We start from the raw sequence: 16,075 nt of genomic DNA, 5'->3' as shown, positions 1-16,075 counted from the left end.
TCTGCCCTGCCAGACTGCAGTGACAGCAGAGGAGAGGAAAGTTCAGCTCCTCACTGCTTAAATATATTTAGGGCATCAGACGCCTTCAAAGAGGGGGGCAATTATTTATTAATCCCACCAAGAATCTGAACTTAGCTTTCTAATCGCCAGCTTCATGATCGATTTCCAGTTCTACCTTAAATGGTGAGGCAACCTCACGTAACAGAACGTAACTGCTGCGCCATTTAAGGTGGAATGGGAAATTTGACCAGGTAGTGACCGAGACATCCGCGTATTACTGGTGATTTTTATGTGAGTTATGAAGGAAATGACCATAAACCACTATTACAATGGTTCTTAAAATACAGCGGCTTTTTAACAGAGAACTACTTACATTTATGTATCTCTTTGGCCGCTTGTGCACCCATCTTGCCGATGATTCGTATAGCATTCAGGGAATTTTCTCATAACACTTCAGAAAACCATCGTCAGTGAACACAGTTCGTCGCTCTATCTACAAGTGCAAGTTAAAACTCTGCCATGCAAACCAAAAGCCAAATATCAACAACACCCAGAAACGCTGCCGGCTTCTCTGGGCCCGAGCTCATCTGAGATGGACTGACGCAAAGTGGAAAAGTGTCCTGTGGTCTGATGAGTCCACATTTCAAATTGTTTTTGGAAATCATGGATGTCGTGTCCTCCAGGCCAAAGAGGAAAAGGACTGTCCGGATTGTTATCAGCGCAAAGTTCAAAAGCCAGCATCTCTGATGGTGTGGGGGTGTGTTAGTGCCCATGGCATGGGTAACTTGCACATCTGTGAAGGCACCATTAATGCTGAAAGGTACATACAGGTTTTGGAGCAACATATGTTGCCATCCAAGCAACGTCTTTTTCAGGGATGTCCTGCTTATTTCAGCAAGACAATGCCAAGCCACATTCTGCACATCTTACAACAGCGTGGCTTCGTAGTAAAATAGTGTGAGTACTAGACTGGCCTGCCTGCAGTTCCCATTGAAAATGTGTGGATCATTATGAAGAACAAAATACAATGACGGAGACCCCGGACTGTTGAGAAACTGAAGTTGTACATCAAGTAAGAATGGGAAAGAATTCCACCTACAAAGCTTCAACAATTAGTGTCCTCAGTTCCCAAATGCCTATTGAGTGTTGTTAAAAAGAAAGGTGATGTAACACAGTGGTAAACATGCCCCTGTCCCTCTTTGGAACGTGTTGCAGGCATCAAATTCAAAATGAGTGAATATTTGCAAAAAACAATAAAGTTTATCCATTTGAACATTAAATATCTTGTCTTTGTAGTGTATTCAATTGAATATAGGGTGAAAAGGATTTGCAAATCATCATATTCTGTTTTTATTTATGTTTTACACAATGTCCCAACTTCATTGGAATTGGGGTTGTATTTAAGTTTTAAGTTTAAAGCCAGGTGAATGAAAATAACTAAGAATTCATGTAGTTGCTCCCACTGGTAGTCACCTCATTAGCAATAAAGTCATGAGATCTGGTTCCACTTGCGCAGTCAAAACCAAACAAATGGAGTCGTTTAACTTACAAACTTTTTTGCATTAAATAAATAAATAATGTTGTCTTTTAACTGCACTTTGGCAAATCGGGGAACTGGCTCTCTGGTAGACATATGTAACTGCATGAAATGTGCAGAACATTCTGTATCATGGGTTGTGCTGCGATTGTGTCTGCTTTACCACAGATAACTGGTTGCTAACCAACATTACCACACCTATGACAGCTGGGTAGCACAAGTGTCCATTAGTTATTAAAGCATCCACTCAGTCAGATATCTATTTAAACAGTGTTAGCAAAGTATATTTTATATTGGTTGTGTTTACTGAAGGGAACAGACAGTAGTACTGGAAATGATCTCAGAATAATGGCTAGCCTGGGCAATCAAACAATAGATGATGAAGTCTGAAGCAAAAAAGACATTGTTAGCCAAGTAATTGCATTTCTATTATGCAATGCAAAAAATTCTATTCATTTTAACAAACAAATCTTTAAGCTTTAAGTAACCAATTTGCATAAAAAGGACACACACACACGCACACACACACACACACACTTTCTAAGCCACTTCTCCCTCAGGGTCACAGGGGGTGCTGGAGCCTATCCCAGTGGTCATTGGGCAGAAGACAGGATACATGCTGGACAGGTCGTCAGTCCATCGCAGGGCAGACAGACAGACATACACAATCACACACCTAGGGGCAATGTAGCATGTCAAATTGGCCTAACTGCATATCTTTGACTGTATTGACTGTAGTTTGCATGACTGTGGGAGGAAACTGAAGAACCCAGAGGAAACCCATGCAGACACAGGAGAACATGCAAACTCCACACAGATAGGGCCCCAGTCGCCCGGCCAGGGAATCGAACCCAGGCCCTCCTTGCTGTGAGGCGACAGCGCTACCCACCGTGCCGTGTAAAATAGACAGAAGTTAGTAAAGGTTCATTTCAAAACATGAAAATGAATTCCATGGAATGAACCAAATAAATTGCACTGAAATGTTACAATTTTGTTCTGTCAGCAGGTGAATTGTATGTTGGTTCAAGACCTGTCATTTGCTCTTGTGCACAAACTGTAGTGATGCCACTACACTCAGCTAACCATGAAACAGCTGAGCAGCCAGTTGTCCAATTACTAAGATTTCACCATCATGTAATTACCAAAAAGGAATTGAATAAAATACTGTAACTCATCTAATATATGCTACAGGTGTCACATCAGTAACACTAAACTATGCTGGCCTGAGATATGGAAACAGGAAGGCATCTATACTTGCTCCACTTTCATGTTTATTACACCAGTAGGTGAGTAAACACAAACTGTATTTTATAGTCCCGGTTGATACCACTGCCTATGCAGTTTACACATTCTGAACACTAAAGGCAGAGCAAATATAAAGATAATATTATAACTGCATTTCTGAAGTCATTTTCTTTATTGGCAGTGAATCAAAAGAAAATGGTATTAAGCAGTCAGTAGAAAAGCTGGCTCTACAGACAAGACCTGATTTGTGGTATTTTTTTTTTTTTTTTTTGCACACACTTTTACAGCCTTAAGCACCTATGATTTGGAATGTGCCCCCTTTCCACGTGTGGCCCTCTCCATTAGGCCTATACCAGTTTAACAGCTCAAAACCTTTTACTGTAGTATTTAATGCTTGTATCATTATTCTTTTTTTATTCATCATTACTAAATCATTAGTGTTTTTTATGTGTCTCTGTATACTTCATATTTACTTATCTTCTACTTTTATGAATTAGATTGATGTGATGACTTCGCTGGTTTTAGGGGTTTTGTTCTGTGGTATTACAGTAGACTATTCTACTGTACACCCCCTATACATTTGTACTATACATGTGGTGTTAGGTGAACCCATGGGTGAACAAAAGTGTGGAGGTGCTGTGTCCCTTCACTGTTCTCCTACCTGGCCTGCTGTTAGTGTGTGCGTGTGTGTGTGTGTGTGAGGTTGGACAACATGGGGCTAAAGGAGAACCCTACGATGACCACTTGTGATATTTTAAACATCTGGTATTTGTACATAAATTGCTATAGCTATATTGATAAAAAATGTAAAATAATAATAATAATAATGTGGTGGGTCCACCACTGAATAACAAAAACATGAACACCACACCAAAAGGGTTAATCATAGCATACGTTTGTTGGATTGTTCATTATAAAATCTGTTTGATAGCCTGATGACAGTAGTATTTGCCTCTATATTGGGTGAACAATGTAGGAATCACAGCCCTTTTGTTCATAATCTCCTCACTTCTGGGATGTGCTTAGTGTGGAACTTGTCAGCAGGACTTGGTCTAACTTCACCTATGACATGTCCAGTAGAGTAGATAGAAAAGGGCCACTCTCACCACTTACTCAAAACAAGAAAAACGAAAGAGAAAGAGCGCTGTGACATCAAATTATTACGGCATATGCAAAACAATGAGTAATCCCGACTGGATATTTTTAACATTTTATTCATCTTCCGAACCTGCCCACCACACAGTACAGCAACAAACATGTTTAAGTACGCAAATCCATCTGCAGTATAGTGCAAAAAATATATATTTCAATAAAAACGTGTGAAAATCACTTGAACTCTGAGCGGGTCTCTCTCTCTGTTTTGTAGATGTTTGTGCGAGCCGGGATTTTCATTTTGTTAACGACTTCCCCGAATGGTGCCTAACTCGAACACCATTGAAATAATCTGGACATCTTTAAAGTGAAAACATGTAGTGTGTCGTTTGTGGCGTCGCTTTTTGTTCGACCTGTTGGTGTGCAGTCTCGCCCAGTGCGCGGTGAGGCTGTGCAGGCACTGCTGAGGCAGCTAAAGCAGCAGCAGCGATATTGAAGGTCCCTGTTTCAGACTCCGCTTTCTGTGGACGGAGAACGCGGCCATGGCGGATTACGATGCTTACGACGACCGAGCTTACGGGAGCTTCGGCGGCGGCAGAGGGTAAGAAAACACCGCAGGACGAGCCGCGTAGAGCCTGTTTACACCTCACAGAGCGAGGCAGGCGGGCCGAGCGTGTCGCAGTTGGGTTGTTTTGTGTGGAGAGGAGGCCGAGGCCCAGGCGACGCGAGCGCGCTCTTCAAGCTGCGCGGCCCCGCCGGGATGAATGGGCAAGCGGGCGGCGAAGCGACGCGAGTCTGGGGATTCGCTGTACAGCCAGATGTGGCGGGGGAGGCTCCGGGTTGTGCTTGCTACGTATTTGTTCTCTTAACGATCCCCCGATGGGTGAGGTGGGCCGGATTCGGGTCAGTTGTGGGGCTTGTTGCCAACAAGGCAGTTGGCGCCAGGTATAGATGAAGGGGAAAAACAGCCCACATTGGCTGCGCATAACACAGGCATCGTGTTGGTGCATGTCTGTGTTTTTAGCCGTGGTCATATGGAAATGGTTTCTCACAATTTAGTTTGCAGCAGAGTCGACTTTTATTATTGTTTCTGCATGGCTGGACTCGTGCTAGCTAGCTAGGGTACGTGTTGGCTAATTGTAGCTAGTTAGCCCCCAGTCACAGGTCTGAAGCAGGTCTGCATGGTGGCTGCAGTGGGCCTGGTCTGCATTGCTCACGTCCCTCACGCATCCAACTGCAGCCTCATCGCGTTTAACTGTGGCTGTTGATGAAAGTGAGCTCTTCTTGCGTCGCCACACTGCGGCTCATAGCACAAAGCCCACATTTCTGTACACGACGAGGCTTTTGAACACGTGATTGGCCCCGAGAGCATCAGATCTCACCGAGGTTTATGAAGCTGGAGTCATCTTATTATTTGCCTGCTTCTTGTTCGAATTTTCCCGTTTCACCTTAAATGGTGCAACAGTTACGTTCTAGTGGCCAGAGGCGCCAGTATATGACAGCTGCACCATTTAAGGTGGAACGGGAAAATTCGAGCAAGAAGGTGGAAAAAGGAAACCGTCCGCTTCGTAGCTAAGCTGCGAGGTTCGAAAACGCAGCTTTGCGGCGATTTTAGTGGTCAGTCGCTCATCGATTTGCTGCGAGTTTGCTGAAGATGTAGGTTCCTATTAGTCGGTGAGGGGAAAAATACTTCTCAGTTTTACGTTATTTAAATGTGTGGATGCACATGACCAAGATTTTACAAACGCAGTGATCGTCTTCCAGTTGACTTCTCCTGCCAGAGCACATGTTAATCGTGAACGCAGAGCCCATTTTATTCGTATGCAACAGCATGACACAGATAGATCACGTAAATGCAAAGCACCCTTTTTTAAATTGTGAACTAACTGAAGTAACAGCTTGTATTGTCGTGATTGTTTCTGGGAAGCGTTTCTATCTATAAAATGTGATGTTTCAAAATCACGTTTACATATATGTTCCATATTTAATGAAGTATTTATTGTAACCAATAAATAACCAAGCAGGACGTTTTGATGACAATACTACACTGATTTGTCTGTATTTTATTTTACTGCATTTGTAACCCTATAGAAATAATTTCGCTCCATTGTACTGATCCAAGTGTATGTAGTCCCAATTTGTACTTTTTATAAATGTTTGTATATTGGCATCAGCAGATATCTGCATGGAAATATACCTTTATTGGCCCACTCTTTCCATATCAATGCATCCTTAAAGATAAGAACTGGTGTGTTTTAGTAATGTACAGTAAGATTTTTAAAGGGCAGTTGTCATGCAATGAGAATTTAAAAACAAGTGATACAAAAGCAGAGTTGCATGTACTTGCTGTGTAGGAAAGATCCAAGTGGCACTCTGTCTCTTAATGTCAGAGACTTGGGTGTCCTCAGAGATTCATTTACTCTGACACCAGTGGAATGTCTCTGGCATGTTGGACAGTATCTGCATCTCCCTGCGTCTTGATTTGCCAACATATCACTGCTTGCATTGAGACACACAACATGCTCTGCTGCCTTTATAATATTTTGATGCAGATTGGCTCCCAGATCCCTTTCTGAAACTGTTACAGGCATATCTATCAGTTTATTGTAACATAAAATAGTACATAGATAGACATTTGTACAGTACTGGGAGTTTTCTTCATTTCTAAGTAAAGGGGATTGATAATCTCTGGTGTACTACAAAAAACAATTTCATGGAAAAGAAAATGCACTGCAGAATTTTCTGTTTTTCATTTAGAAAGTTATACGTATTTCGTAACACTGAAGCATTTGTTACAAAAAAGGCATGTTGTCAAAGAGGAATAGTATGTTTTCACACCCAAGCTCATGCACCTGCTGATTGAACAAGCTGACAGATTTGAATGTTCTAGTTTGCGACTATAAATGAAATCTTACTTTTCTGCATCCACAAGATATTTCATGTATCCGTGTTTGTCTAGGGGCATGTATCAATTAAATTTTGAATGCTTCTTGACGGTTTAGATGTTAAGTTTGATGTGATTTGTAAGTATTGTTAGTTTCAAAACAAAGCATACTGATCACTCTTTGATCCGTATGACCAAATTGAATTGCAAAAAAAGTCAGTTTTGATTTGTTTTTGTCAAGTCAAAAAATTAACACATTTACCTGCCTATAGCAGTTTAGCCCTGCTCGTTCATGCTAAGTGGTTTAGCCCAGACTGTTGTTTGTATGTTGTTGTTGTTGTTGTTGTTGTTGTTGTTGTTGTTTGGTAGCTTTTTTTGTTTGCTTGCTTGTTTTGGTTGTGATTGAAATAAAATCTGAATCAAAACCATTTACGTGCATGCACCTTTTAAGGCACAGTAACAAACAACCTATTGATTTAAAAGGGTAAAGAGAGGTTAGGGGGTAGGGGGGGGTACAAGAAAGGTGCAGGATATAGGAATGTAACTTTGTCAGAATCCAGCTAATGACTAATCTTTATGAACATTACAAGTGAAGTGTGAAAGAGATGCACACAGACAAAGCAGGTTCTCAACAACAGTTTGTAACCACAGAATTTCTCTTTGGATCTGATGGCCAACATAGACACTGTATTTGATGGTGGTCCTGAAACTGGTTAATGGTGTAACTATTTAACATTAATTTGCACCAATTCTTTATTAATTGGCCTTTTTTTAAGAAAAATTAAAAAATGAGTGAATAAGATGGCCAGTAAATCTATAAAGATATTCAGACATTGCAGATTGTGAAAAACTTTCAATAGTGTGTCCCATGTGATCAGAGAAACAGAAGGTTATATACCTTTCCAGTTTTTTTCTTTATCAGTATACGTGACAAGTAACTTCTGTCCTGAGTACTGAGTAACTTGCTAGGTGTGTAGCTTGCTGGTTAATATAGTGGTGCAAACAGAGTGGCATCCAAAAGTGTGTTGTAAATTTTGTAGATGACGGGCAAAATCTTACTGCTTAAAGACTGAATGGTCATAAATGTTTTGAATTGCATGCCAGAGAGGCCTAAAAATTTCAACCTGCTGGTGTCAGTACAAGCTTTGCTGTTTTATATGCTGGTTGGTTGTGTGCTGTAGGTGGATCCCATTCGATATGTGTTTGTACCAGTATTCTCCTTGTTGTTATAAATAGGTGTCAACATTTATTCCATCCACACTGCCAATATTCGAAGAGAAGAGTTTTTGTAATCTCTGCTGCTTTTATTTATATGGCCACAAGAGGGTGTTTTCGTATTGCTACAGCCTTTGGTCTTGTTTTCAGCAACACAGCAGGACTGAGCAGAGAAGTAGAATGAGCCAGCTTTATCCAACCAGTCTAAGTAGAATGTAGTATTGCCAGAAACTTACTTTTACAGTGAGTAGCAGAAGTAGATGAAAAAACGGGGTTACAGCAGTGACTTATTCAACACAAGTATTACTTAAATAGTCTGCAGTTATTTCTGTCAGCTGTCAGAAGAAGGACTTTATGTTAAAGCTGTATTATCAAAGAGTTAAGTTTGAACACTGAATGCTGGTTTGTCAAGGTTTACTGAGTGTCACTTTGGGATATTCAGCCTTGTAGCCTTGATTTTATTCTCAGTCACAGTCAGAGACGTGGAGGCAGCCTTCTTATTTATTGAAGGGGAGAGAGATTAATTTACAAGTTAGTCATAATCTTTTATAAATATTTGTGAATGTTTACAGTTATGTAATTGAATTTCAGTCTTTCATGTAAGGCATTTAGAAGGTATTCTTATCCTGAGACACTTACAAAAAAGCTTTCTTGTTGTGTGATATCGTTTTGTATTGTCACTAGTGTCTTGGTTTAGATGTTGTTTTTTGGATTTTAGACCCCGAGGTGGAGCTGGGCCAGGAGGGCCACGCAAGCAGAAGGAGCTACCTACAGAGCCCCCTTACACAGCATATGTGGGAAACCTGCCCTTTAACACAGTACAAGGAGACATAGATGCCATTTTCAGAGATCTCAGTATTAGGAGTGTGCGACTAGTAAGAGACAAAGAGACAGACAAGTTCAAAGGTGAGTTGGATTAGAAAACATTTATGATTTAACAATGTATATTAGATTTTTTTTTATAATACATTTTTAAAGGAGTTCTAGGTTCTGCATTTGATGCATATTCACATTTTTCTTTTTCAGGTTTTTGTTATGTAGAGTTTGATGACTTGGAATCTCTGAAAGAGGCTTTGACATATGATGGTGCTGTAAGTAGCCTACATTTCTGAAATCTTCAGTTTACTAGTAATATGTGCAGTTTTATATGGTGCCTACTGGAATTTCTCAACAGCTCCTTGGAGAGCGATCATTGAGGGTGGACATAGCAGAGGGTCGAAGGCAAGAGCGAGGTGGAGGGTTTGGCTTCCGAAAAGATGAAAGAGGTACTGGTCATGGATGGAAATTAAAAGGCTATTTTCTTTAACATTGCACTGAGCTTGGTATTTCAGCCAATGGTTGCCTGCTCAAATCCAAGTCTAAAGAAAGAATGAATAATACACAATGCAATTTCAACTACAGGCTAAATACTAAAATAATAGAATAAGTAAATAGTGGACACAAGATAAAGATAAGTAGGTGCTCAAAACATAATTGACTCTCCATATTCATCAATGAGCACTCTTAATATAGTTGAAGGATTTCATCATTATGAAAAGCCCTATTGGCATTAGGACCGATGAGCTTTAATTCAGGATTTTTAGAAGGCACCAGTGATTAGATTCCTATATTAATTTCATAGGTAAGATTCACACCTCTTTCATATGATTTATATTCCATATTTTCTCAAGTATTTCCACAATGGTATCTAGTGTAATGTGAAGTGCTGTCCATTGTTTCAGTGGATGTAGTTTTTCATTGTAAAAGAATTGTGACTGTAGTGTTTTAAAACCAAGCTAAATAACTTGGATTCGAGTATGTGGCTATATTCACTTTCTGCTCATTCTTCATTCACTCCACTGTCTTTCTTTTCTGTTCTTTCCTTTTAATAGTAAAAGAAATGCGTCTACAGCATGAGCTTTCTTGCTCATTTCTCTTAGTTCCCACTAACAAAGACTATTCTCCCAGGGCTGCCTTTTGTCTGTTGAGCCAGTTCTTCCTGTTTAGCAGTGCAACTAACCAGGGAACGGCAGGAGGTCTGGTCATTTTACCAGACCCACTGAGTGGGCGGCTCTCTCTTGACCCCCCATTCCCTGCCTTAGATTGCAGCTTGTTTTAAACAGAGCCCCCTGTCCATTTCAGGCCGCGGTGCCCCACGGGGGTCCAGAGGAGGGGGACGCGACTCTAGAGACGACTTCGACCACTCTGGAGGAGGTGCGATGAGCGGGAACAGAAAGTCAGAAAGGCATTTCTGCAAAAATACCCATAGGTCTAGATACTCTAGCAAGTAGTTTTAGGAAGCACTCAGACCTTGTTACTGAATCACACAAAGCAAAAACTTTTGGTTACAAGCTACGATGCTATTGGAACTGTGTAATTTTCCCTTGTCTTTCCTATAGATTTGTGTTTGTCATTTTGTCACCTTCATGACGGTTCAGGGAGTCCATCTCATTGCCATCAGTCATACTGTTACAGGAGTTTCACTGATGTTGTGGACAAATCATCTCTTAGGAGTTGTCTGTAAACACTGATCTACAATAACTGTCTGTTATTGTGAATGCTGCACTCGTCATGGATCAGTATTTTGGAACAACTTCCAGCATTTGAAGAGAAGTGCTAGTAGAGTTACTAACCTTTGTTTAATGAAAACCATAGGCTTTAGAGAGGACGATTTCATGGGCGGGAGGAGTCGAGGAGGCACTCGTCCTGGTGACAGACGGATGGGTAGCGGAATGGGTCGCTACAGAGATGCACCTCCACGTGGTCAGACGGATTTCAGAGAACCCTCTGAAGGTGTCGCATCATTATTCATTCTTTTTATGGCTTTTTGCCTGTAAACAATTTCATTATTCATACAGATTCTGCCATCAGGGTTCAGTATTTAAACATTCAATGCTGTATATGATGCTGCCGCATATCAGGGTTGTCAAAGATTCTGCATGTTGCAGTTATGTTCTGATACTTCCTTTTCAAAATGTAGTAGCTGGTATTGTTTCAGGCATGTCTTATAAATGTGAAAGGCTACATTTACACAGCAGATAAAAGTAGCCCAAATCTGTATATGATGTAGATGTGTCATCTGTGTGGCTGTGTGAACAGCAAAAAATGCATTGAATCTGACGTTTTCAATTCCGATTTGAGACGCTTTCATATGTGGTACTGAAATTCGATACATATCCAATCTGCTGCAATGGGACTCAGTCTGACAGCCAGATAGGAATTTGTGCAACTTTTACATTAACCTGACCTCTGTCATCATTTAGTGCTGCTGAAACTCAAACATTTAGGCTGTTTTTTGTACCAAAAAATTACAAGACTCATCAAACCACTCTGTTCAAAGAGCTTTCAAACTTAACCGTCGAGCATAGCTGGAGGAGCAGTGTCAAAATTAAAGAATCCAGGGAAACGAACCAAAGAAGTGGCCATGGCGATTAACGTGCCCTTTTTACGACAAACTCGAGCACATTCTGGGTGACAAGCCCAGCTGTCAACCAATGGAATTTTATAATCGCTCCTGAGATGCTGGCGAAGACGAAACTGAAAGCTCCGGGAGCAACAGGCATTCGCTAGTCATCATGATCGTTTATCTCTAGAAGAGCACGACATGAGAAACATTGTTCTTTTGTGCGTGAGTGTCTGTTTAGGACCGTGAACATGTTCAGTTCGGACTCATGTTGCGTACAGGTCACATTTTTAAAGCAATGTGCGCAGCCAAACCAAAAAATCGGATTTGGTGAGAAAATCTGAATTGGGCCACTTTTACCTGCTGTGTAAACATAGCCTAAGAATCTGACCAGAATTTCTATATTTTGAATGATTCCGTAATTATACTTATTTGGTTTTCATGGAAGGCTTTGTTATTGGAGAAACATTTTTAATGTTCATAATCATGAAGGGCAGCTTTTTCTTATTTTTCAAAGTTGTGTTGAAACAAGCTCATATTGGACCGTTCTTAATGAAGCATGAATTACTCTACATCTGTTTTAAGAAATTGTCCTATGGTGACCAAAAAAAATGATGATTTTAGGACATTTGATTTATTTGCATATCATTTGCAATGAACACATCCCAGTTTGCCCTGATATACCCATAATTTACATGAAGCACACAATTCATGCAGGTGTTTTGACAGTGAGTGAATGGTTGTCTTTTTAGTTGGGGTTTGTGGTTGAGCAGGAATAACCTCACTACTGGTCAGATAAATAGCTTCAAAGTGTTTGAATGATTGACGAGGGAAAAATTTTTAACATGTTGTAGCTTATGTTTAGATGGTGATGTGATTATTTTCATGAAGCTATGGTTTAGATTTTTGGGGAGGTACTTAGGTTACATGAGTGGTATGAAGGAACAGTCTTAAATGCTGTAAGTATATGTTCTATTTATCAGTGTAGATGTAAAGTACATCTATTTCAGCACAAGGATTGCTGAGTACAAAATTATTAGCATTATGCTTCATTTCTACTTTTACTGGTGTTGCTGATATTGAAAATGTTGATGTTTTAAAAGCAAATCGGACATTTTCAGGCTGTATGTTCAATGTTCAAGTATTTTTAAAGACTGTTCAGAAAACTGCATTCTGTTTTACTGATTTTTGTTTGAGTCTTGCACTAACATCTGTTTTCTTCTCCTTTTTATCTTCAGAGGAAAGAGCACAGAGACCAAGGCTACAGTTGAAGCCTCGCACAGTCTCTGAACCCCTAAACCAAGTGGCCAATCCAAACTCGGCCATCTTTGGGGGTGCCAAACCCAGGGAGGAGGTAATATCCAAAGAAAAACACTAAGAGACTGCAGCCTCCCTCAGTGCGCTAAGACGGACAGAGGGAGGAAAGGGAGGGGAGGGGAGGGGGGAGGAGAGGAGAGTGCAGGACTGGGACGACAAAAAAAAAGAAAGAAAGAAAAAAAAAACACGTATCATGCCAATGGGAATAAGATAAGACTCTGTCATCATTCCTACTAATTGATGAATGGAGTCCCTCCTTCTTCTGAAACTTCTGGAGTCCCTCCTTCTTCTGAATTTGAGTGAATATATTTATTCAAGAAGGAAAAAAATTTATAAAATAAAAAAAAAAACCTTCATGACACACTTGCACATACACACGCATACACAAAACGAGCAGCTCGTGAATGCATGTCAAACTGATAAATCGTTTTTACGTCCACCTCTGCTTCCCTGTAAGTAGTGCCTGCTCTGTGCTGTAGTTTTTGTCAGGGGAAGGCTCATTCATGTTCTTTGTGACACAAAAAGGGTTTGATAGAGCTGCTCTCTTAAATGGAATCCAAACTGTAGATTTAAACTTTTTTTTTTTTTTTTAATTTTAAATGTATACATGATTACTCAAATTATACCCCGTTACTGTGTGATGGAAATAATGCGGGTTTGGATATGGATTTAATTTGGCTCAGCCTTTTACCTAAGAGGTTAGATACATATTTCTCTGTGCTCGTTATTAAATCCATATTCATTTTTGTGACTGTGATGCAGATATTAGTGTCAGTGAATATCCCCCACATCCCTGAACCCCCCCCCGCCCTGTTATTTATTTTTTTGTGAGTTGCTCCTGTGAACAAAGCATAGTGAAATCACAAGAACATCAGTGCACCAGCCCTCAGCTGTTTTATGGACAACCCTCCTGTTGAAGCAGACTCAAACATTTTGAATACACACTTACACATATGGTGCTTTCCTAGCCCTAAATGTGTGCAATAGTGATTTGACACAGTAAGGATTTGGTAGTCCAAGCATACAGGCAGCGTTCAGTTTTGGGGCTGTGTGCATGTAAAATATAAGTAGTAGAAATGACAGGTCATTTTATTAGTCTACTGCAATCTCCTGTTCACCTGGTACTGATTTATATTGTTTGGTCACTTTGTTCATGTGCAGAATAAGTGTTACATTTCAGCTTCTGTGAAACAGGCCCTTGTCTAATCATTATGTTCTTGTTTTTGTTTTCCCGTTCTTAAAGAATTGATATAGCCGTGTGGCTGCGTTATTCTGGAAGGCTAGACTGGATCTACGGGCTTTGTCCACGAAAAATCTTTCAAAGACGTGTGGGCAGAGGGTGAGAGGTATCAAGCTCCCCCCCTTTGCACACAAACCCAAAACAAGGCCTCGTGTGATTGGTTAAAAAGAAGCTGGACTTGGGGCCAATGGGGGAAAAAAGTCGTGGCCTAGGCTTACACCTACCCGCGTCTTGTCATCTATATGTGAACCTCGCACACCTAAGCAAGACTCAAAGGACAGTGGCTTCAGTTTGATTCTGTTGCCTTTGGGTAAGGACCTTACTGTGTGTATTCTTTTCTCTCCCTTTCCCAAGGCATCTTTATGTTAAAGCATTTGAAATTGAAATTCTAGACACATGGGAGTAATTGCAGACCCACTGTGTCTTTTTATATTTTGCTTACTAAATTGCTGCTCCATTTCTGAAATAACGTTTTTGGGCTTTCAGCAACCACTGTCTTAAACATTAAATGGTTAAATGGCAAGAGAATCTGAATGTTCATTTCTGTTTCGTATGTAATTCTGGCATAATCATTTTGAAAGGTTTTTTTCTGACCAAGTCTGTTTTATCCAGGTTAAGCGATGCTTTCTGCAATGATGCAAGACAGCCAGCTTGTTTAGAAGAATGAGATGAAAGCTTGCTAGATTTTGAACATGGATAGCGGCTACAGTCTCAGTCAGGCAATTGTCAGCGTTCACAGCTTGATAGTAATGTATTTCATCAAAAAAGTTAACTATGAATCACTCTTTAACATGGACAGTAAAAACTGCCTTGACATAGGAAGCTTCTTGAACAAAAGTAAAAAAATAAATAAATAAAAATAAAAAAAAATAAATAAAGTCACCCGCACATTTCCAATCAAGGTGATACCAGGCACTAGTCTTGTCTATTAGATCAGGTATAGGTTTCTCTTTGGATATCCATGTGTTGCAACCTTTTTATTTTACATTTTACTGGACATGAAATGGAAGAAGTAGAGCCTTTTCTTACTGTACTATAGAACGATTGGCTGTTTTTATTCTTTTGTTTTTCTTTTCATTTTTCCTACACTGTTTATGGCAATAAAATATATCATCTTAAAGTGTTTCAAATGAATGTGTTCACCTGGACAAGATATGAAGTGCACAGCAAAAGCTGGATGTCTGTCCTAGAATATGCATTCAAAATGAAAATGCACTTAGGTGTGGTTGCTAAAAAGTATTGGGATTCTGTTCCAGATTAAGATAGCTTAGTGCCGTATAAAGTGTTGTTCAACTTACCTGAGTACTGCCAAATTTAAGTCCTGAATCTTTATACTACCTTGTTTGCTGAAGTTGATTGTTAAACTGGAGTTGGAGTGGAGTGACATTTTCATACTTCATAAAGTGTAGGGAGTAGATGGGAAAACCCGCATCAGCATTTCAGTGCAACTTTCAAGTGGAGCTAATGTAAAGTTACATTCAGTATAAATAAAATTGAAACTTTTGGTTTGCGCTCTCAATACTCGAAAAAAATGCTTCATTCTGTGAGGCCAGTACACAATCAGACCCATGGAATTTCTAAGTAATTTTAAACTTTTGAATAGATTGACTGAACTCTTACCCACAATACTGGCCTTGTCATTTTTCTTGAGCTTTTAGCTTGTTTTAGATACTGTTGTTCACTGACTTTAACACGTTGGCTATTGAAGTTGGATTTAATGAAGCACCGTGACTTCCTGAGCAAAATAACCCAACACACACAGGATTTCTTTGACACCCTGGAGCTGCACCCTTAAGTTTTATACTGCAATGTGTCCTGTTGTTAATTTTATAAAGAGTATGATATTGTGGACAACTTGGATTTTATTTTTACTTTTTTTTTTTTTTTTTAATAAATTGCTATTTTATTTTTTGTTTAACCATTTTCATCATTGAAAAAACAAACTTCAGTCATTAATTAAACAACTAAATAAAAAATAATGTTTTGGAGTGCAAAGGTGTGCTTGTTCTGTATTAGGACAACGCAGCTTCTACAACAAGCGGCTAAAAATACAAAATAAAGCAGGCAAGAAGTGCAAGTGTACAAGTTAAAATTGCAGTCTAAACTATGGAAGACTAGTGATTTAGGCCCAACTGCTGTTCAACAGGACAAATGAAAATGGGT

General features: G+C 39.8%; 1 protein-coding gene across 3 annotated transcripts; it reads left to right on the top strand.

Moving 5' to 3' along the window:
* Nucleotides 1-4,266: 4,266 nt before the first annotated feature.
* Nucleotides 4,267-15,032, top strand: eif4h (eukaryotic translation initiation factor 4h). Of its 3 annotated transcripts, XM_017696748.2 has the most exons (8): nucleotides 4,274-4,475; nucleotides 8,692-8,879; nucleotides 9,000-9,064; nucleotides 9,148-9,238; nucleotides 10,095-10,166; nucleotides 10,608-10,745; nucleotides 12,594-12,709; nucleotides 13,916-15,032. In XM_017696748.2, exons 1-8 carry the CDS (start codon nucleotides 4,417-4,419, stop codon nucleotides 13,919-13,921), a joined length of 735 nt encoding a protein of 244 aa, XP_017552237.1. In that variant the 5' UTR covers nucleotides 4,274-4,416; the 3' UTR covers nucleotides 13,922-15,032. The 3 variants fall into 3 exon arrangements, with proteins under 3 accessions (XP_037402566.1, XP_037402567.1, XP_017552237.1); XM_037546669.1 differs by having other exon boundaries at nucleotides 4,267-4,475; nucleotides 12,594-15,032; XM_037546670.1 differs by lacking the exon at nucleotides 10,095-10,166 and having other exon boundaries at nucleotides 4,270-4,475; nucleotides 12,594-15,032.
* The last annotated feature ends 1,043 nt before the right edge of the window (nucleotides 15,033-16,075 follow it).

The sequence above is a fragment of the Pygocentrus nattereri genome, chromosome 17, assembly GCF_015220715.1.
Source record: "Pygocentrus nattereri isolate fPygNat1 chromosome 17, fPygNat1.pri, whole genome shotgun sequence".
Classification (NCBI taxonomy): domain Eukaryota; kingdom Metazoa; phylum Chordata; class Actinopteri; order Characiformes; family Serrasalmidae; genus Pygocentrus; species Pygocentrus nattereri.
Note: the sequence above shows the minus strand (reverse complement) of the source record. Positions and strands in the feature narration are given on the sequence as shown.